Raw genomic sequence first — 23,415 nt, forward strand, 5'->3', positions numbered from 1 at the left:
CAGTCCCTCGGTCAGTGGCCTCAGAAAACTGCTAGGCAAGTGTCAAGCGTATGCCGAGGCCCAAGGACTCAGGTATAACTCTAAGAAAAGTGAACTACTTGTTTTCCAACCCCGTGAACATAAAGTTAGCACAATACCACCCGTGTTTCTTAATGAAGTTCCACTTGCTAGAGTCCATAAATTTAAATACCTGGGCCATTGGGTAACTGATATGCTTGTTGACGATGTAGACATTGAGAGGGAGCGAAGAACGTTGGCCGTGCGTGGGAACATGTTAGCTCGTAGATTTGCAAGATGCTCTGATGAGGTAAAAGTGACTTTATTTAAAGCTTACTGCCAGTCCTTTTACACATGCAATCTATGGGCGAGTTACACCCAGCGCGCGATAAATGCTCTTCGTGTTCAATACAATAATATCTTTAGAATGCTGTTAGGACTACCAAGGTACTGTAGTGCCTCAGGCATGTTTGCAGAAATGCGCACCGATGGCTTTAACGCCATAATAAGAAAAAGAGTGGCGTCGTTGATGCAGCGTGTCAGAAGTAGTAATAACATCATTCTAAGGGTATTGACTGATAATCTTGATGGTTTGGTAAGGCATTGGATAGAGGTTCACGTTAAATAGGAATAGGCTCATTAAGAGGATTCCACACCGCCCTTTTTTCCATACAAACGTTGTCCCCTGTTTCCTCCCTGGATAATGCTAGTAGAGTTATAATTTTTTTCCTAAATATCTACGGCCACTAATACAATGTCCCTATGTTTTCTTTTTTTTCATAATTTAATTATTAAATAAGATATGAACGTTCAAAAACCCAAAAAAATGGGCAGATTTTCCGCTGTGTTCAAACGTCCAGAAAACAGATTTGGCTAGATTATACAAAAAAAGCAAAACATAGGAACACAGCTCAAGCCTTTTTTTAATCTTTAATGAAAAAAGTACTTAAATCGGTTAAGTTTTGGAAAAGGAATCAGGGGACAACGAATCGTTGATTTTCTGGATTTTCTGCAGTTGTCTCTATCGCGTTCTGCGGTATAGGCTTGAGGTAAGGGAGACAGCTATAGATATTACACGTACTTTTTTTTCATTTCTCTAGCCCCTGTTGTATCCTCTTAACAGTTCCAACGCCTCACCATTCCTAATACACAAATTGTTGCTATTGTTATTTGATAATAATAATAATAATAATAATATCTATGGACGCTTCACACCACGTCAGTCTGGCCCCGTGCTAAGTACCTAAAGGACTTGTGTTACAAGTACCAGACAACGGAAATATATTTAATACTTTTATACTATACATATATTTAAGATTTTTATTATATCATACACATATTTAATACACATCCAGACCCGGGAACATTGAAAACTTTTTGTTCCGTCGGCGGGATTCGAACCCGCGACCTCCGGCTTGAGCTACCGACGCGCTCACCACTGAGCCACAGAGGTCGTCGAAATAATGTGATGTACTAACATAGTTTAAGTCTCAATTATATTATTTACTAACACTATGGATTTTTGTTGTGATCCGAAATAAAAGTTATTATTATTATTATTATTATAAATAGTCAGTACTTAAGATGCGACCCGGTCTCAAGACGCGGTTTGGCTCTGTGATTGGTCCAAATTTTGACAGCCAACCAATCACAGAGCCTGAACCGTGTCTTAAGACCGGGTCGCATCTTGAGTACTGACTATTTATACGGGCCTAAGACTTCGATGTCTGTCCGTCTGTCTGTCTGTCTGTCTGTATGTCTTCAGGCTGTAGCTCAAGAATTGTAATAGCTAGAGTTGAAATTTTCACAGATTATGTATTTCTGTTGCCGCTTTAACAACAAATACTTACTAAAAACAAAATAAATATTTAAGGGGGGCTTCCATACAACAAACGTAATTTTTCAAACATTTTTTGCTCGGTATCAATGATGACAACAGATTGGCACTTGCATTTGTCACCATGGCATTGATTGTATTTATACTTTAATAATTAATAATAAAATAAAATTAATAATTAAGGGGGGCTCCCATACAAAAATCACATTTTTTACTATTTTTGCTCTATAATGTTGCGGAACCCTTCGTGCGCGAGTCCAACTCGCACTTGGCCGAATTTTTAACAACTACATAATATTTGCTTCCGCTGAAGACTAAATACTTCAATGAATTACTATAAAAAAATAATAGCATCTAGTTTTAAGATGTTAGAAGCATGGTTAGAAGTTTGATTATTTATCTTCGTAGTTTGTTCCTATGGTCCAGTCAAATTAGGCTTAAATTAGGTAGGAACCTCAGAATTCGAGATACCCAGCTGTAAGTCTGTAAATATTTGTATATTGGCACCCTAAATGTTGTCTCAAAACCTACATATGGTAGGGTGTTCGCAATTATTAAATTTCAAGGTCAAAAGGTCACTAAAATCGGTTTTTGCACTTTTTTTGTAAATATTTCATTTCCTATGGGTTTTTTGCTCTTTGTATTTATTACCATAATCTAGAATACAAAATTCTCTACAACTTCCGCTCAAAAAAATTTTTATGCGGTGAACCGTTTCCGATAGAGGGCGGAGAGCGCGCGGTCAAAGTATCACTTCAGGTTAACCGGTGCCCCGGTCGAAAACGCGCCATATTCAATGTGTCGCGACAGCGCGTCGGTGTTAATGTCGTGATGTATGGCATATTTCATCAATAAATTGGCTCTCAAATTTTTCTCTCTCACGGTTGTAAAATGGCAGCCATTTTAGTTTTTCTCGGGCTTTTACACTAATCTGACCAATACTTCTCATGTAAATATCCTATGAATATAAAAAAGGTCTTATTTAATAGCTAAACTTATGCACTACACTTACACAGTCAATACGTTATGAATTACGTGGAATTAAACATAGAAAAACCAAAATTTAAGGAAAAAAAAGTCCTGACAGGCTGCTGCAGAGAATCGTTTCGCACTGCCCAACCCCACACCTGGGGTTCCAAATTATGCCCTAACCATGTGTTTAATGTTTTGGTGTATGGCATATATTATTGACAAATTGTCTCTCAAAAGATCTATCTGACTCAGAGCATAGAAGCAAAGGATTTTTTTTAAAAGATGAAAACCTCATCTATCTTTATAAAATAAAAAAGAACCAGTTTAGTGCGCTTTATTTTTCACAAAAAGCCATTAATTAAAAAATACACAAATTTTTTTCTTAAATTTTGGTTTTTCTATGTTTAATTTTCGAAATTCATAATGTATTTCCTCTGTAAGCGTAGTTCATAAATTTATCTATTAAATAATACCTTTTTTATATTTATAGGATATTTACATGAGAAGTATTGGTCAGATTAGTGCGAAAGCCCGAGAAAAACTAAAATGGCTGCCATTTTACAACCGTGAGAGAAAGAAAAAATTTGAGAGCTAATTTATTGATGAAATATGCCATACATTAAGTACATTAAAGGATCGGACACCGGTGTCGCGACACATTGAATATGGCGCGTTTCCGAACGGAGGCACCGGTTAACCGGAAGTGATACTGTGACCGCGCGCTCTCCGCCCTCTTTATCGGAAACGGTTCACCTTATGAAAAAAATTTTTGAACAAAAGTTGTAGAGAATTTTGAATTCTACATTATGGTAATAAATACAAACAGCAAAAAAGAAATGAAATATTTACAAAATAAGTGCAAGAAACCGGTTTTTGAATAGTTGCGCACACCCTACCATAATATGTAGGTTTTGAGACAACATTTAGGGTGCCAATATACAAATATTTACAGACTTACAGCTGGGTATCTCGAATTCCGAGGCGAACTTACTATACTAAATGGACTACTAGGTTATTAGAATTATTAATGTATTTAATAAACGTACACTTTCTTTATACGAATCATAATATAATATTTAAACTAACATTCATAATAATTAATAATACAAATACATAATTTAATACATTACATTAAAAACCGTCACTTAGCCCAGTCTTGTTTCCGAGGTGTGATAATTAAAAATAAATACTCATAACTGCCTTCTTACACAAAATACTATAAATCTTTAAATGCTGCTGTCATGCGGTGTATAACTTGTCAATGATAATTGATAACTATGTAACAAAATGTTTGTATTTGTCGAACATATGTTCTATATTCTGTTGCTGTAACGTTGTTCTGTCGCAAGCTTCCATAAAGCGTGCAAGCGGCGCGTAACGCTGCAATGCCCGCGAACAACCCACGAACAAAAGTTTGTGCTTGGCCCGTGTCACGGTTACTGCTAAACGGCGTTGGTCGTTCAAAACCTCGCCCTCCTGCACAAGTAAATATTAAAATTAGTTGTTTTATAATATTTTTCATTACACTTTTTACATAAAACATAGTAAGCAAATTTTTGTTCAACATTCTGACGAGATATAATAATCATTAATTATAATGAAGAACTGAAATGGTACAGCTAAAAAATATGCAAAACACTTACCTTTACTTTCTTATCAATATTGTCATCGACTTGTTTGGTCCCTGAATAGATAATAACTGATTTGTCTCTGCCTTGAAACTGGTCAACTGTGCTGACCTCTGGGACGGCGCGTGCGTCGCTACTAGCGTGCGCGTCGCACCATGCGTACGCGTTTAGGCAGCGACGCAGTAAAGACACCTGCTCGCGGTATGGTGCTATTACTCCAATATCTGTCGGCTTGACACCACCCTGCAAAACAATCATGACAATGTAATAAACCTCCATAATTCGAAGAAAGAAAAGATACGAAAATATATACGTTAATGTAAGTGTTTTTTATATTAACTTACTCGTATGAGTGTTTCAGTAAGAGCTATTATCACACAAGCCTCATAAGGATTGGATAACGCTTTGTCGCCGCTGTTCTGATCCGTTTTCATATTCATGTCGAAAAACACAGCCGCATCGTGGGGTTCAAGACTACAAGCAATTTTCAGCCACTCTTCCTCTGATGTAAAGTTAGGTAGTTTCTGCAATCAAAGAATTATTTTTACTTGTTTGAACATTTGTCATTTAATTGAGCAATGTAATCATTTTATAGGTATCCTAGCTGACCCGACAACCGTTGTTTTGGCATATAAATTATTTCTAGTATCAATATAAAAAGTAAATAAAAACCTATTCTCAGGCCTAACGAATGTACATACATACAAAATATCATTAAAACCGTTTGAGCCGTTTTGGAAGAGTTCGCGCACAAACACTGTGACACGGGAATTTTATACGATACTAGATGCCGGTAAACTTTGTGTCACTTATAAACCTTCCTTGGACTTCCACGATCATTTTAAGACTAAAATTAGCCACTGGACCGATGTCCAGCCGTTATCGAGTTATAGCGTTACTAACACAATTGAAAATCCATTTTTTAAATATAACTAGCTGTCCCGGTGAACTTCGAGTTACTTTAAAACCTTCCCTGGACTTCTACGAATATTTAAGACTAAAATCAGCCCAATCCGTTCAGCCGTTTTCGAGTTTTAGCGCGACTAACACATTTGAAAATCCATTTTTATATGTAAGAAGATATGTATATAGATTAGATAGATGGATTAGAAAGTGATAGTGCTGACGTGTACTACGCATATAAATACTTGGGCACTCTCAATTACCAGATACTGGTAATTGAGAGTGCCCAAGTATATAAAAATATTACTTCACCAAGTATTTAGTTACCAAAACCGGTGAGGGGGCATTATTATAGTATGTGTGTCTTTGTATTGCGTTTTTCCATCTATGTATACAACATGACTGATGAGACATGTTCAATAATCGAGGACGTAATATTTGGCTATTATATATAAATAAAATAATTGATCACTGAGTAAATGTAGCATAAAGTTAAATAATTATTTACCCAACGCATGGACGGTAGCGCACCGCGCGGGGCGCACACCGCCGCGCCTGCTGCATAGTAATTTACTAAGTGTCCATGATTCATTTGTTTTAAGGGAAATTTGGTCAAAAATTAAGTAGGTACCTAATTTTATTACATAATTATAATGAGAATCGACGTATTTCTCACCAGTCATGCTGTAAATTCACGAACCTTAACATCCAAGTCCATGGTAGCGTTCGCGACCGTACTATCGGCGCACTGCAGCTGGTTGTCGTACGCAACGACGTTCGCGAGTCGCGCCAGGCGCTCGTTCATGCGGTACTGTAGCCGGAGGGTGGACGTGTTGTGTTCGCTCATCACGCGGTGAAACAGACTCTCCTCCATGCCCAGCCGCCTGGTATATTAAATACTCTATTACCACATACGGCAAAAATATAACTCAGTTCGAGCAATCATGAGTTTGTGGTGACCACTGACCTCCATTATACAAGTATGCTTGACTTATGATACCCAACTATTTTTTGTGCCTATTTGAAGCGGAATCAGCGCCCCCAATGCGGGGGAAGAGAACTAAGTCTGACGTATCTTGCAAGTGGCCGCTTAGCCCGGCCGCACATTGTCCGAAATTTCGGATAAGAAACATTTGAACGTCGGCCGGACAGCCACACCGCACACTATCCGAAATTTCCTTCCGGCGAGTTCGAGCTCTGATCAGAAACATTTGAACTGCTACCGATCGACGTCATCTGACATAAAATTTCAGACGCCCGCCGGAACGTAATTAAAAATTTCTGCCATCCGATAGACGGCATCTGACAACTCCGGACCGGACGCCAGACACAAAATATATGAGCAGAGTGCGTTCCGGCGGGCGTCTGACATTATGTGTCAAATGACGTCGATCGGATGGCAGTTCAAATGTTTCTGATCAGAAAATCGGATCGCGCTCTCTCTTATGTTTTGTAATGAGCCGAGTGAGCTCGAACTCACCGGAAGGAAATTGCGGATAGTGTGCGGTGTGGCGGTCCGGCCGACCTTCAAATGTTTCTGATCAGAAATTTCCTCCCCTCCCTCCCCCTCTACAAAGGTAGGTAGGTAGGTAGACATACAGACTGTGATCGAACCGAACAATTAAATAGTAGCATCTGTGTTAGCCTTTCATCCTTTAACCTATCTTTCTTGACAATATAAAACTGCATCAACACACTACACACTACATGGTGAAAACTGTGAGAAAATATCACAGCTTCAGTAATTTAAACTTTCTTAGATTGTTTTTAGGGTTCCGTAGTTTACAATCTGTAATCACAATTCAGTTGAGTTATTTTATTTAAAAACTTACAAGATTTGAACTCCATCATCCAAGCTTTTGTTGCAAAAATGAAAGCAAATTTTGAGTTTTCATTTTAAATAAAATACTATATAATATGTAGACAAAATATACTTAATTATAATTTTTGGTAGCTACATAATAATTATTATCACTGTAAATGCAAATATTAGGGCCTGTTTCACCACTTTCCGATAAACTGCCTAATAGGCTATTCACAACTTTTGTGACAGATTCTCCATACTTAATCTGTCAAGTTAATTGGTGGATAGCCTTATCAGGCAGTGGTGAAACAGGCCCTAAATGTAGTACTGTAAATTTGATAACCTGGGTGTATAAAAACTTTAACAGCTTAGCCAGTGCGACTCGAAGAAATTTGGTTGGCTATCAGGACGACAGATATTATTGGCCAGCTAAATGTTTAAAGCTTAGGAACGCTCAACACAACCATCTTAGTATTAATATATAAAAGTATACCTGGCGAGGCTGGCTCGCACGACTGGCGGTAACTGATGCGGGTCGCCCACCAACACAAACCGCGCCGCTGCGCACAGCGCCCGCAACGCCGTGCACTGCAGCACCTGCCAAAACACAACAGATGAAGTACCTACTAGGATTTTTTGATGACTTGCATGGATGTAAACCAGCTGTCTATGAAAATGACGCTAGTGTTACTTCGGCCACAAGGAAAATTTGCATTTAAGTGACAGTAAGTGTGACTTTGATATTTTAGAAAGAAATACGTAAATTAAATATAAAATACAAACCTGCGTAGCCTCATCTACGATGCACACATCGAACGTGCTGCGCGCCAACATGGAGTGGGCGGCGCCTAGACAAGTCACGCCTACCACCTCCTACCAAATGTAAAACATTTCTCTTTGCATTATTAAATAATTTAAGTTTACACATATATAACTCCCCACACCGGTTTCGGTGACAGTGGCCAGTTTCAATGAAACCAGGCCAGTTACGCAGGAGTAATTTTATACTGCGCAAGTGTGTGCGCAGTACATAAGAACACTCTCTGTTCCTTTTACTCTCATAACCCAGTGGTAGTCTAAGCGATAAGTTGAGAATGGCGAAATATAGAGATAAAGGTCATAAAAATTCGTGCGATAGCTCATTAGATTCAGTAAATTAACTGTAAGTTAAATTCCCAACGGAAGCAAATTCTTTGAAGTGTTCGGAATACACCAGAAGTTTATTGAATATTTTAAATTAATATTTAATACCTTTAAAAAAATAATCAGTGTGACGTGCCCGGTTTTGAAGCCACGTGCGCTACCTAATAATGCCGCGAGGAGGCTTACTTTCAGCGTTAAATTAAAATTATAAATAATAGAGATAGAATTAAGGGAGTTGGGATTTTTTTATGGAAATTTCCTCTTCTTTAAGAATATTTTTTAAAAAATTCTTAAATGTTAATAGTTTCGAAGTTTTTAACGTCTTCCCGAATCTAATGAGCTGTCACACCTATTTTTATGACCCTTATCTCTATATTTCGCTATTCTCAACTTATCGCTTAGACTATGGGACGGAAGACCGACACGACTGATCAGGCACAGGACTGACTTTTTACATGCCCATCCGACGCATGGATCGTCTTACTTGTCAGACAATCAGGTGATCAACCTGCATTGTCCTAGCCAAACTTAGAAATAACATGTTTCCAACACGGGAATCGAACCCACTACCTCCGAATCAAGAGCCGCGCTCTTAACCACTGGACCACGGAGGTGTTTACACAGATGATAATGTTAATGTCTGATTTATCAGTCGGCTGCGACATTAACTGTTTGATTTAACGGCTGTTTGATTGAACGGCTATTTAAAATTAGCCGTTCAATCAAACAGCTAGCCCTTTGACTGAACAACGCCATTCAATCACACGTCTAGTTTTATATTGAATATTTTAGTCGCTCAAAACGTTCTACACTACAGCTGATTCAAAAGCCCCGTCTAATTGAAGTAGTTCAGCCCGCACCGCTGCGGCGCTAGGTGCGTTTTATTTACAATATGGCGTCAACTAGCAGGTGTTTGTTGGTGTTTGTGGTTGTTTTTCGGAAATAAATTAGTTAATAAAAGTTACAAGTGTTATTAAAGAGACAAAAACTGTGGAGGCACATACGAGTGAATAAAAATTTCAACAAATATTCGAGGAGAAATTACGAGATTATGAAATGGATGGACGCAGCCTCCCGCAAAAGGGGTTTCGGGGGGCACAGCCCCCCGTCAAAACAAAAACAAACACAATCCAGAAAGTCCAAAAGTTGGTTAGGTTAGGTTAGAACTTAGACCACAACACAGAGAGAGCCGAGCGAGCGCAGCGAGCGTGCTGCGGCAGCAGCCGGCTACCGCCTTCAAATAAAAGGGGGGCTCGAGGGGCGCAGCCCCCCGCCAAAACAAAAACAAACCAGTTGGCTAAGCGTCGTCTAGCTGTAGTGTTGAACGTTGTAGTCAACAAGTCGGCTAAACGACGTATAGCCGTGTGATTGAATGGCGTTGTTCAGTCAAAGGGCTAGCTGTTTGATTGAACGGCTATTTAAACCAGTCGGCTGCGACATTAATACGTAACTACTTTCACGTGATAAAAATTATCCTGTATCAATTTATGGTCAATTCAGACTACAACGCGACGTAAAGATGCATTTTTAAATTTGTAAGGATTTGACAGACTTCTATTGAGTGACACGTCGTGCAAAACTGTCAAATCCACAGACATTTAGAAAATAGAAATGTATCTACGCGTCGCCTTACGGTCTGAATTTAACCTAAAACGTAGAATAACACGAAAAGAAGTTTTCATTGTTTCGTTCCTGCTCCTTATAATAATTTGCAGCACGTTTGTATATTATATAAATTTTTTATTATTGTATTTTCTTTTCTATTCTTATTTTCATTTATTTTTAATGTTTTTTTTAAATCCTTTCTTATCTTAAATAGAAATATTTTCTATCTTACTTACCATAGCGTCATAAACTGCCTGCAGCTGTTCGGGTGTTTCACAGTGTGTAGTGAGTGCGTGCTCGCTGCGCGCCTGCACGCTCGGCGACACGCGTGACGCCGCACCTAGACGCATCACCCGCACCGTGGCGGGCAGTCTGCGAACAATAAATCGAGAATTTTCGTCAATAGAACATGTGATAATAAGAAATAATGCTGCTCATTAAAGTTTTTTTTAGTATTTCTTATATTTAGTATGTTTCGGCAATAGTAAGGATAAAAATAGAAACACTTTTTACACTAATTAAATCTAATTAAAATTACTTACTTATATCTATGACGCTGATATTGGTTATGCTGCCATTTATTTATAACTTTACCAGTTATCATATTCCAAATTTATTTCATAATAATAAGATTTTAAGTGTTCAAGATTACAAACGTACTTTTAATGATTTTATCTCTATACATACATAATATGTATAGAGATAAAATCATTCATAGAGTATACATACATATAAATAAAATTGAAGTGTCTGTTTGTAATATTGAAAGAACCGTTTCTTACTACATGCATAATGTGCTTACGATACATATACCAAAATAGCATTTTTTACAATTTTTGTCTGTCTGTATGTCTGTCTGTTTGTTCCGGCTAATCTCCGAAACGGCTGGGGTGATTTTGACGGGACTTTTTTGGCAGATAGCTGATGTAATAAGGAGTAACTTAGGCTACTTTTTAACTGACTTTCAATAAAGGAGGAGGATATATTTTATTTTTATATATTTTGTTCGGAAAAATTCTCACTTTTTTTTTTATCTTCGTTATCACATTTTTGCTGACGCGGACGAAGTCGCGGGCAACAGCTAGTAAATATATAAAATCATTAAAAGTTCAATAGAAATATTATCTCAAAATCTCTTACCGTTCCAACACATTGTCAACAGCAGCGTGCGCGTGCGCCGTGACGAGCACGCGCTGTCCTAGCGCCACCAGCAGTTGCATGAGGACACTTATCGTCTGGGTTTTACCTGAATACCAAAGGCTAATTTTCATTTGAATAAATAATTTAAACAGTAAATAAGTTCAAAGCGTTATTATTGTGAATTCAAAAAACGCTTTTTTTTTAATTCTGCTTGCTCTTGTGGGTTGATTCACCCTAATTTCCGTTCGTCTCAGTTTCAGAATCTTACCGTGCGGTCATTTGTCCGCATTTGTTTCGTCTATTTGCTGTGGTAAAGGTCAACTTTACGCGCGACAATACGTAACATTGAAATACACGTTTCAATGCTACGTGTACGACCTTTACGACCTATACGGCCCTTATGCTGTCAGAATTAAGGTCTTGTCAGAGCAATATCTCTGTCACGTACCTGTCCCAGGTAGGCCGCTGAGCAACACATGGCTCTGTGCGGCGGCAACACGCAGCACGGCGCGTTGCTGTTGCACGTTAAGCCGCCGCATCAGTCGCACGCCGAGCCGCCCCACAGAACGCGGCAACTTCTCGCTGAATACCGCCGGCTCTCTGTCTATGATGATTCTGTTGGAGAAGAAAAATAAATATTTTGTTAGTATTTGATTTATTAAAGTTATTTACTTTTATATCGTAAGAAATATTTCTAACTATATAAAGATAATTTTATCTAAGCCTGTATACACACGACGGCACGAGCCAATAAGATTAATGTGCAGAGTGCAACAAAATATGTACCATCGAGGAAATTGATTCCTAGGCAGTTGACGGACCTTCGTCATGTGGTCGGCTTATGTCAATTCAATGTTAGCTGTGATCGGCCGGATGGGTATTTTAAATTTAGGCCCAAATTACTTAGGTCCGCCATCTGCCTAGTAAACAACTTCCCTGATGGACGATAGTACATCTTCTTCTTCTTTATAAATGGCCGACTCAGTGAGTTGCCAATGTCAGAGTACATCTTACTTTAATCGAGTGTTCGATGTTTGACGTGTGAGATCTGTCAGCCACTGCTTTGGCAGAGCCTTGGCGTCGGCCGACGGTGTTAACAATATCTTATAAAATATTATAAACTTCTCGTGTCACAATGTTAGCCCGCGTACTCCACCGAAACGGCTTTACTGATTTTAACCAAATTTTATATGCATATATATAATAGTAAGTTATTACAACTCGAGACTGACGACGACCATTGTTTGTGAGACGGGATAGCGATGGACGTTGCCATAGTCACTTCAATTAAATAATATGGGCGAAAATCGAAATTCTTTATATATATATATATATATATATATATATACAGGGTGTAACAAAACAAGTGATAATACTTAAGGGTGTGTACGTGTTCTTTGTAGAGAGTTCACTGTGAAAGTAGCAGCGCTGAAAGACCAAAATTTTTTTTCACTTTTGTATGGGGAAACTCATGACGCTCGGGCCCTTGCCCATACAAAAGTGAAAAAAAATGTTCGTCTTTCAGAGCTGCTACTTTCACAGTGAACTCTCTACAAGGAACATGTACACACCCTAAAGTATTATCACTAGTTTTTGTTACACACTGTATATATATATATGGCAAAGAAACGTTTGCCGGGACAGCTAGTATTACTATAAAAACTTCAAAATTTTTTAACTGACAAAAAGATAAGTAGCGTTAAGTTTTCTTTTCAAAATACCTCCATATCCGGCGACCCTTTATTAGCTTCATTATATTGTAATACTTACTTTCTCAACCTTAGGGCGCGGTCACTGTCTTCCATGAGTACGCCAATGTTGGTGAGGTTCGTAACAGTAGTGGAGTAGGACTCGTACATGTCTATGTGGAACAGTGTACTCTTGTCCAAGCGACGACTCAGATCTCTGAATAAAATAAGAAAACGTCAGACATAATATTATTAGGGTGTTAGCACACTAGCACCACGAACTGCAATAAGCAAAAGAGCGAGATGCGACATAACACATTGCTATTAGACGCGTGAGACAGTAAATCGGTCACCCGATTTTTCGCGGTTTGCGACGCCAGTGTGCTAACTAATAACTATCAGAAACACACTATGATAAAAACTATCACAACAAATTAAAAGATTGTAAGCAATCCTTGGCGTAAGTCATCGCTATGACATTATTTGCACGCACGTTTTAAGATTAAGGCATACAATAGCTTTTTTGAAGTGACTTGTAACGTCTAATTCAATGGAGCCGGCTACACGCACGAAAAAACCATGACTCATGCAACGTTACCTCGCTCTGAGGCGTTCCTTTAAGGCTTGAAATGCAAGCGAGAGCGCGGAACGAGCGACAAAGCGACACGTTGTCATTGACACAGATTTTTTATACACATAAGCGAAAAGAAAAACGGTTGTATGTTAAGTCGGTTTACTGACTATAGTTGAACGCAACTATAGTCAGTAAACCGACTTAACATACAACCGTTTTTCTTTTCGCTTATGTGTATAAAAAATCTATTTCTGCATGTTCTGAAAGTGTTTTGATGGAGTATTTAATAAGAGTAGGTTTCACAAACTACCTATCAAGTAATATTCGAATCTCTGTGTCGTTAGCAGTGGTGATAACGCCGGCAGCAATCCACGGTCTGTTGTCTATGCTCACTATGGAATACTCGCCTTCTTGGGGACCTTTAGTTGACTTTGATCGTGCTGTATCTGCAAATAAATTTTTGCTATGTTTTTAATTACTTTAAAATGACCGTACCACTTTTTAGTTACTTAAATACAAAGAGCATACTTTACATAATAAGATACGATATAAGGGATATTGCAGATTAGAAAAAGTAAAAGTCAAAAGTCTTCGGAAAGATTATACATAAGCGATTAACAAAATTTTTAGAATCTAAAAACTACTTTTTTAAAAAACAATATGGGTTCCGACCTAAATCTTATACTTCAACAGCAGCCATTGATCTAGTAACTTCGTTAAAACTCAGTTTTGATATCAAAAAGATAGCTTTAGGCATATTTGTAGACTTAAAAAAAGCGTTCGATATGGTGAGGCATAGTAAACTTTTATCCAAGTTAAGAAGTGCTGGTATTGATGATCAGGCTTATAAAGTAATAGAATCTTATGTCAAATAGGCAACAAATTACGAAATTGGATAACGCACAAAGTGAACCTAAAACGATAGACTTTGGTGTGCCGCAAAGATCGATACCGGGACCACTATTATTCCTAATTTATATCAACGATTTGCATAAATTAGGTCTTCAAGGTGATATTACTTTATACGCAGATGACACTAGTCTCTTTTATTTTGGTCACTCGATAATCAATATTATAAAAAAACCATAGAAAGACCTTAACCTGTTATATGATTGGATGCAAAACAACCTACTTACAATTAATACATCTATAACAAACTACATTATTTTTTCTGCACTTAATAAAAAAAATCCAAACTATCCCTCACTTACTATCAATAATGAGCCTATAAACGAAGTTAGTAAAGAAAAATATCTTGGTTTAATTCTTGACAATAGATTAAATTGGAAATCTCATTTAGAATACATAAAGAAAAAACTTATACCATTATGTGGCACATATCCCATTGTTTCCCTAAGTCAGTAAAATACTTAATAATATATAATTCAATGGTAAAGCCCCACTTAGAATACCTAATAGAAATATGGGGAACTGCATTTAAAACTGATCTCAAAGTGCTTCAAACAATGCAAAATAAGATAATAAAAGCCCTATTTAGCTATAATTTTTTAGAAAATACAGAAAAAATCTATGAAGATACAAAAATTCTTACGGTAAACCAAACTTATAAACTTAATACATGCATTTTGATAAAAAAAATATTAAATAATGAAATAAATACCCAAATAAAATTTACTACTAAAGGTTGTTTTCAAAAAATCAAAACTAGACAGGCAAATAATATCTCTTTAAAAAATCCTAGGACAAACTATGGAAAGAAGTGAATTTTATTTGAAGGACCGCAAATTTACAATAAACTACCATTGGATATTAAGCAGGCAAAATCTTTAAATACATTTAAAAAGAAATTAAAAGTACATATCTTAGAAAATACTTACCACAATTACCTAAGATTCTAAACATAATATTTTATAAGTTTGTATAAATTGTATTGTACTGATGTGTCCAACAAGCGTTGTCTTGTCTTAGCTATTAAGGTTTAAATTATAACAAGAATTAAAAATTAAATATCGAAATCAATTCAGTCGTTCTCGAGTTTAGTGCTAAGAAACACATTCTGCTATCCATTTTATGTTATTTTTTAAATTACAGTTCAAAATTAGCATCAATAATGAATCAAAATAACCATAATATATCTTCTGCATATTATATGATATCTTGACAGTGTGCGCAAGCCTTAGATAACACAGAGCTCGATGAATGAGAATATTTTTATGTACCCTACACTTTTGAATACAAAAAATTATTATAGTAATTAACAGTTATAAACTTGTATTGAGACAATTTGGACTTTGTTGTGTTCTCTAAAGATATAAAAATGTAATTTATAATTATAAGTTTATGAAAATGTATAACAGAAGTACCAAAATGTACTTGTGGTGTGGTGTGTGATGTGCCGTGTGTTAAACGAATTTCTTTGGCCAAATATGTTGCAGAAAGATTTGTTCAAATTATAATACTTAAGTTCTGTAAGTATAAGTTACGCTTATTTTTTTTACTGCAAGTTATTATTTATTTATGTTATATATTTAAGCTGTGTTTTGCGCTAGAATAAGTTTGCTTATTATTAGTCAATGTTCTCAAGTAAGTGAATTATTGTAATTCTTTTTGAGAAATAAAGTCTTTAACCGTAAGTACGAAAGGACAGTCTACTATACCTACCTAGAGGCTACGACCTGTGTTTGTTATTACTAGGGCAATATCATAAATGAAAAAACGCACTTATGACGTCAAAATTAGAGTGTTTCTACTCTATAGGCAATTTGCTTGAGTTATGGTAAAACGCTTTACCATAGATACGTTACCTGAATTTCTTTTTTCTCGTAGAAACACATGCATATACCGTCCATCTATATTCGACACTGATTTCAATGTTAAATTGGCTGCGCATACACCTTTCTTGGATCTGTAAAAAACCACCCATCATTTATCATCATTACACCAAAGGTCTACGTATAATCAAAGTCATTGAATAGGAGTATCTACTTTTTATCAATAGATGTAAATAATGATATTTGGCCATATTATGAATGAAAAACATCAACAGTGTTCATACAACAGTGGACATTAGACGGTAGGCTTAAACTTTTCTGTGGTTTGAAACAAGCACGAAATTTTTTAATACTTAATAACAACGTCTATACTCTATACATACAATGTACTATAAGGTAAATAATAATTGTACAGGAAAGTGATATCTTTACAACTTACCTCTTCTCGACAGATTCAGTCCATAACGCGTGTAGAGGCATAGATGACTTTTGTGCTCTCTCCTCTATCAGCAGCAAGCTGGTCCAGTGGAGGAAGTATTTGATGTGGTCCATGCTCAGATGACCCAGAGCCTCGCTCTTTAGTTTTGACAGTGGATGGGACTCTGACACCTTTGGCTCCTCCGTATGCCTGTATTTCGAATTATTTTAGGTACAAAACTTTACATTGGATTCGTATGTTATGTCTTAGTCTCATATTAATCTAAAATGTATGACTTATTCACTATGTCATATTTTTTAAAGGTAAGGGGTGCATTACACCTATTATGGTACATAACACATATTATGAGTAGTCAATGTATAGTAGTTTAGTAAAATGGCTTGTCTTGCGGTTATTACAATAGTTTAATACTTTGATTGCTAAAAAGAAAAAGTAGCCACTTGCGATTCCATTACCCATATAATAGAAAATTAGCATTACCCATAAAATAGAAAAAAATTCCATTACCCATATAACATTCTAACAAGAAAAAAAATACCACAGATGTATGGAGCACAGCGTGAGGTAGGGGCAGCTGGTACAAGCTCGCTCGTTGTAAATTGGCTCCGGGAGACTTTGCTTGAAGTGCCGGGGCGCGTCTTCTATGTCCGGTAATTTCTCTGCACATTTTGGTAACATTGTAGTAACTTTGAAGGACTCACAAAGAGATATAGCTGTTATAACAACGCGTTCTCAACCGCGAAAAAGGTCTACTGTTTTACACGTCAAACTAATATTTATTTTCCATCTCGCTCAATTGTTTTTGTGCAATTAAAATTTAGCTGCGGAACTGGGTAAACAGCCTTAGCAGCTAGGAGCTGCTTGGCAATTATTATTGGCCAAAACCATTTTTTGTTGTACCGATTTGGGTTATTGCTAATCCTGTTATTAGCATATAATACCTTTTAGGAACAAAATAGATCTCGTAATAATTAGACTACACATTAAATTTAATATTAACTGGTGCAAGTATGCCATAGTATAGCTTACTTGCACCAGTTAATGATAAAGTACTTTCAAAGAAGTTGATATTGCGAACCTACATAATTTGCTACCGTAATGTGAAACTCAACCCAATAATTCGACTAAATGACACAGGTCCGCCAACCGCCTATGTATCTATTTCTTTGATGGTACATACATACCAAGTACACTTATATATGCTTCTATGAAAAACTCACCAGCGTCTACGTCATTGGGTCCGGGCGCGAGATGCTGCGCCAAGTCGTTTCTCAACATAATGAGGTCGCGGCGCTCCGGGTACCCGCACCTCACTTCACGCAGGTCCACTCGCTCCCTTAGAAGATTCGTTTGTAAAATATTTCATCATACATAAAGACAAATTAACATGAAGTCTAAACAAATAATTTTCAAAGTGGATCCACCCTGCACTTCTGACGTCACAAAATAAAGGTGGATACTGGAAGGAATAGCAGCAATGCCACACGGTAGTCCGTGGCGAGGTGACTACGGCACTGCAGGGCCAGTATCATGCAGTACAGCACCAGCTGCCCGCGCTAACATGGCGTAATGACCTCATAATAATATATTATTTTTGTCCTTGTTACAAGTGCTTATATTACAGTAGGGACATATTGTTTATTTTTTATTAGCTACAAATCTGCAGCTGTACCATCGAGTAGAAGAAATTGATTCCTATGCAGTTGACCAACCTACGTAATTTGGTCGGATTTGGCAATTCAATGTAAGTACCTGTCGGCTGTGTTTGACATAACGCGACCAAACTACGTAGGTCTGCCATCTGCCTGAATCAACTTTTCTGATAGCACATACTTGAGGTATAGCAGTAATGCCGCATGATCGTCCGTGGCGGGATGGTCACCGCGCTGCAGGGCCAGCATCATGCCGTACAGAACCAGCTGGCCGCGATGCTCCGCCGACCCGCTCGCCCGACCGCTCTTCAGCTCCAGTGGTACTCTCTCTTGACGGGTACCTGTTTTTTTTTTTTAATTATGAGTCGTAGTTAAGGATTTATCTGAGTAGAGTTATAATAAAAAAATTACAACGTTATATTATTATTTGCTTATTGTACCCTAAAATATCACAAACTTAATGTTTTTAAAATTATGGTCTGGAAGTATGTACAGATGTTTATTCATTGCAGGTTGTTACTTGTTACTCTAATCTTTTACTCACATATCTTTTACTCGCGTGCGAAAACATTATTAAAATGTTTATACAGGTGCATGATAAAAGCTCGGTAACAACAATTTTTGTAGATTATGAACCTTCACCATGATCAACGACATATTAACCTTCTTCAGTATACAAAATAACCAACTTAAGAAATAATTAAAATCAGGGCGGGGTTATAAGCGATCAAAACCCCTTTACTTAATACCTTTTCTATCATGAATAGTAACTTGCAGTGTAGCATCTATTTTTCCTTTCAGACCCAATTGGTGGCAGCAAACGTTTTCCTCAATATCTAGCACTTGTTCTATCTTTCCCGGCCACTTATCTTTGCTATTATGCTGTAATATAATAAGGGATTATCAGCTTAAATGACATGAGAATTTGATTAGAATCAGTCAATTTCGAATCAAAATCGACATCACGCCGAAAACCATGACGATCTTACTAACTTCTAATTCTTAACCAATTAGGTTGGGTTGCACCAGAGGCGTGGTTAAAGTTATGGTTATAGTTAAGGCTAATTTAACTTTAACCTTAACTTTACCACAGAGTTTGACAGAAGACGTTGCTGGTCCGACAAGGCTTTATAAGAACGTGGGCGGAGGCGCTGCTGGTAAAGGAGAACCAAGAAACTTAAAATAAGATTTTTGAGAACTGTCGAAAATGGCGTTTTTGTATGATGACAGCGTTAGTTCCTTTTTTCACCACATGCATTTAAAGCTTTGTCGAGCTCTATGGCTATGGTTAAATATGGCGTCTTGATGGCGTCCATTTTTAACTTTAACCAAAGATTTGTCATTTTGCATTGTAGTTAAAGTTACAGTTATAGTTAAAGTAAGTTGGTGCAACCCACCCTTAATGAGTAAATTTATAATACAAGCCACACCAAACTACTGAGATCGATTTGATTCCCAATAATGTCAAGATTTGGGACTTGGGAATTGGGAGAGGATTTCTATTGAGATTTCTACTGGGCAGCGTGGCGAGAGCGGTGACGGCGGCGCGGGTAGCCGTCTAGTACGCAGCGCACCGATCGCCGCGCCACGGTTTTCGAGAACCGGTCCATATAAATCTATACATTGGAACGCGCCGCTCCCACGCCGCCGCCGCCATCTTCCCGCTGCCCGCTGATTTCGAGGCAGAGGCTTGAACTATGGAAAAATCCATTTAATGTAATGATGACGTGTTAAATACTCAATTTTACCTGTATACTACTTCCCTCAACATAAGTCTTCATAAATTCAGCCAATGGAGCTAAATACAATTGCATATTCTCAAGTGCCTCTTTCTCTGATAATCCAGCATCATATAATAAATGTATTGAATCTTTGATAATGCTTGTCGCTTCTTTCTGCAAATCTTTTAGACTAGTTATGTGCTGAGTTAAAGCTTTTTGGACCAGTTCATGTATTATTGTACCAATTGTCATCTGAAAAAATTGAGATTGTTAATTCAGCATGCTTAATAAATAATAATATTATGGTTACTATAAATAGGATCTCTATTTATATAGAAGAGTAGAGAATATGACAGGTTGGCAATAGAAAACTGGTGTCTCTAAAATTCATCAGTACGCATTTCTTATCTTTTGCATTGATATAACAAAACATTGATACATTTAGTATCTTTAGGCAATATAGCAATGTAAAGAGAAATCTTACAGCTGTATTAGCAGAGTCTATGCCTCGCCATCTCTCTTGAAGCACAGCTTTTCTTCTGCAGTACACTCCGGCCACAACACTAGTGCTAGATATGAGGTGGTCAGGACGTAGCACCAGCAATCCCGATGAGTTGCCAACTGTGAACTGGCCATTAGCATCACGAGAAGCTATCACACTTACCACCTCACCAACTTGAAGTGGTGTGCCCATCCTAAAATATATTTTAACTTCGAATTAAACAAAAATATAATAACAAAACCATATTATATGTAGTTTACAAATTATTACTACTGTAAGTTTTTCCTACCTTTCCCCTTTCAGAATATAATTATTTTTTACGGTCAATTTTTTATTTAGAATCTATTATAATTAACTATATAAATTCATAATCGTTTTATAATTAAAAAAAAATACTTCCTTATATACACTGAAATCATAGAAATCTTACCAAAGTCCCTCTATAAAGCAAGTTCCTCTTTCATTCACACCATTCTTGAGTTTTAGCTCTATTTTATTTGGGTGCTGTATGAGTGACAGTATTTCACACCTTTGTATTTTAGTTAAATCTAGATTTTCGATTCCAAACTAAAATAATAAATTAAAAATATTAGGAATAAATTATATCAGCATTTGTAAATAAATTGTAACTGGTTTACCTCCTCGAGACCATCAATTTCAAATTCCTCTTCAAAAATATCATTTTCAAGAGCAAGATTTTCATGATTATTACAATTCTGTATAATATCTTTTTTGTTTTTAACTGGTGATCTTGAAGTTACAGCTGAAAAGAATCAGATAAGACAAACTTATTTCATCATCCCTTAAATAACAGTTATTTATACAGCATGACTGGTGGGACATGTTCAATACTCCAGGAGTCAGGACATGATATTTGGCTATTATATTACTTGAAAAAAAAAATATAAAAAAAGAATATCAATTGATCACTGAGAAGTAGCTTAAAGTTAAATAATTATTTACCCAATGCATGGACAGCGCGCCGCATGCGGGAGGGTTAGTAATTTACTTATATGTCCACGATTCATTTATTTAAAGGGAAATTTTGTCAAAAATTAAGTATCTAATTTTATTTAATAATTATAATAAGAATCGAGTACCAACTACTCTCCTTAAGTATTGATCATGTGTCACCAGTCATGCTGTATAATAATATAATATGAAGTTACTATTATAATATTATAAACATTTTCATAATAAATACCTGCAGGACTCTTCTTAGGTGACATAGATTTCCTACAACCATTCTCAAAGTTTTTACATCCATTGGTTTGATTGACTACATGATTTTCTTTATTAACACCATGAGTTCCACTCTGATGTTCTACTACTTTTTCTTTTGCACAGTTACCACTATTTTGGATTCTCCCGCTTGAACAAGTTTTAGTGGGCGACTTTGGACCACCTGGGCATATTTCTTTGCTACTACTACTGTTAGCAATGGTGCCCCCATTTTTAAACACCTTAGGCTTTTTTGAAACATTTTCGAAAGCCAAATCCTCTGCTGAATCAATGTTTTCATTTATTGTACAAGTTGTAGGGGATAGTACTTTTCTTTTGTTTAAATTTTGTTCTCTGGATTCAGACTGTTGTTTCTTAGGTGATAACACTTTTTCTTCTTGGGGTGCATTTTTGAAGAACTGTGTTATGGGCTTTTGGTTTTGATTTTTCACTCCATTCTGTTAAATTATTGTTTATATTATGAAAATCGTTAGTATCTTAAATATTGAAATTTATAAAAACAAAACTTACCTTCTTCAAACTTAATGCTTTAGGCATTTTAGTGTAAGCACTAAGCAGTAAGGTGCTTTATAAATAGTTTATTGTTAACATGATTGATTGATGCAGGAGTGTATTTTTCTATGATCTTTCACAAATCACAATTATTTTAATTCACAACCTTCACAACACAATATAGGTACCTACATGGAATTCGCGCCACAGATTACTAGTAGGTATATATTGATTCGCGCCATTCAAACGATTCAAACCAAGATTTCTTCTTCTTCTTTTAAAAATGGCCGACTCGGTGAATTGCCAATGTCAAACCAAGATTTAAACAAGATTTAAACCATCAATCAGCTGACATTGACATTTCAGAAAATGGACATGGACATTTTTTTTTATTCGTCCCGGTCGGGACAGGCAAAGGGAGCGTTGCCCATACAGCCATTTCTATATGGACATTGGACATGGACAATGACAACTTAGGTCATATTTTCTTAAAGTTTATTAAACTTTATAAGCCAAAGTCCAAAACCAATGTCCTGGTAAGAATAATGCTCAGAACTCAGAAGTCAGAAGATAGTCTATCTTCTGACTTCTGAGCATTATTCTTACCAGGACATTGGTTTTGGAACTTTATTTTGCAGATATTTCTCATATCTATCTTAGATAGATATAAGAAACGAGCTTTTGGCCGCGGCTTCACTCGCATTAAGAAGTATTATTATATACAAACTTTCATCCCCTATTTTAACCCTTTGGGGTTGTAATTAATTTATCAAAATCCTTTCTTAGCAGATGTCTTCGTATATTTCGTTCAATAGTTTAAAACTGTTATTCGTGTCACTTTGCATATTATGTTTTAGGATGATTTGACGAATCGAATTATCGCGATAATTCTAGGGATTTCGCGAAAACATGGATAATTAGACAATGCTGTTATTAATTTTTCTACAAAAAGTTAGGGTTTTGCGAAAACACGAGTTGCCTTAGTAACATTGCACATTCTTAACGCTGATTAAGCCAATCAGCGTTCAGAATGTGCAATGCTACTTACTTACGGCCGTTCGCAATATTTGATTTATCTCTGGTTTTGCCCTACTAGAGATAGGAATAGCTCACATTAGACATTAGAGACATACATTTTATGTCAATTGTGAGCTATTCCTTTCTCTAGTAGGACAAAATCAGAGATAGATCAAATATTGGGAACGGCCGTTACTGACCAACTCTTATTCTGATTGGTTACTATCTTTTGCTATATAATGTATCTTTGAGGTAATACACCATAGAATTATAAAGGGTAAGAAATGACACTGCCTCTTCATAGGAACGTTACCTTTTATTTAACCT

The 23,415-nt window shown here is 36.6% G+C and overlaps 1 protein-coding gene across 1 annotated transcript; it reads right to left on the reverse strand.

Annotated features, from left to right (window-relative positions):
• Nucleotides 1–3,930: 3,930 nt before the first annotated feature.
• LOC121727952 (DNA replication ATP-dependent helicase/nuclease DNA2) lies at nt 3,931–22,243 on the reverse strand. The gene is made up of 23 exons (XM_042116034.1): nt 22,090–22,243; nt 21,542–22,016; nt 20,976–21,100; nt 20,768–20,904; nt 20,320–20,530; nt 19,863–20,087; nt 18,864–18,996; nt 18,296–18,455; nt 17,683–17,798; nt 17,001–17,121; nt 16,463–16,651; nt 16,057–16,157; nt 13,602–13,737; nt 12,800–12,934; nt 11,478–11,644; nt 11,030–11,135; nt 10,126–10,261; nt 7,925–8,014; nt 7,635–7,738; nt 6,038–6,221; nt 4,779–4,958; nt 4,450–4,677; nt 3,931–4,282 (listed from the first exon to the last, which is right to left on the reverse strand). Exons 1-23 carry the CDS (start codon nt 22,114–22,116, stop codon nt 4,082–4,084), a joined length of 3,687 nt encoding a protein of 1,228 aa, XP_041971968.1. The 5' UTR covers nt 22,117–22,243; the 3' UTR covers nt 3,931–4,081.
• Nucleotides 22,244–23,415: the final 1,172 nt, after the last annotated feature.

This window comes from Aricia agestis, chromosome 6 (assembly GCF_905147365.1).
Source record: "Aricia agestis chromosome 6, ilAriAges1.1, whole genome shotgun sequence".
Lineage (NCBI taxonomy): Eukaryota > Metazoa > Arthropoda > Insecta > Lepidoptera > Lycaenidae > Aricia > Aricia agestis.

Coding starts and splice junctions, on each gene's coding strand:
- LOC121727952 (XM_042116034.1), bottom strand. CDS start 22,116: ATGCCTAAAGCATTAAGTTTGAAGAAG. Junction 20,905..20,975: donor AAATTGATGGTCTCGAGGAG/GTAAACCAGTTA, acceptor TTATTATTTTAG/TTTGGAATCGAAAATCTAGA. Junction 18,456..18,863: donor TACTATTCATGATAGAAAAG/GTATTAAGTAAA, acceptor AAAAAAAAACAG/GTACCCGTCAAGAGAGAGTA.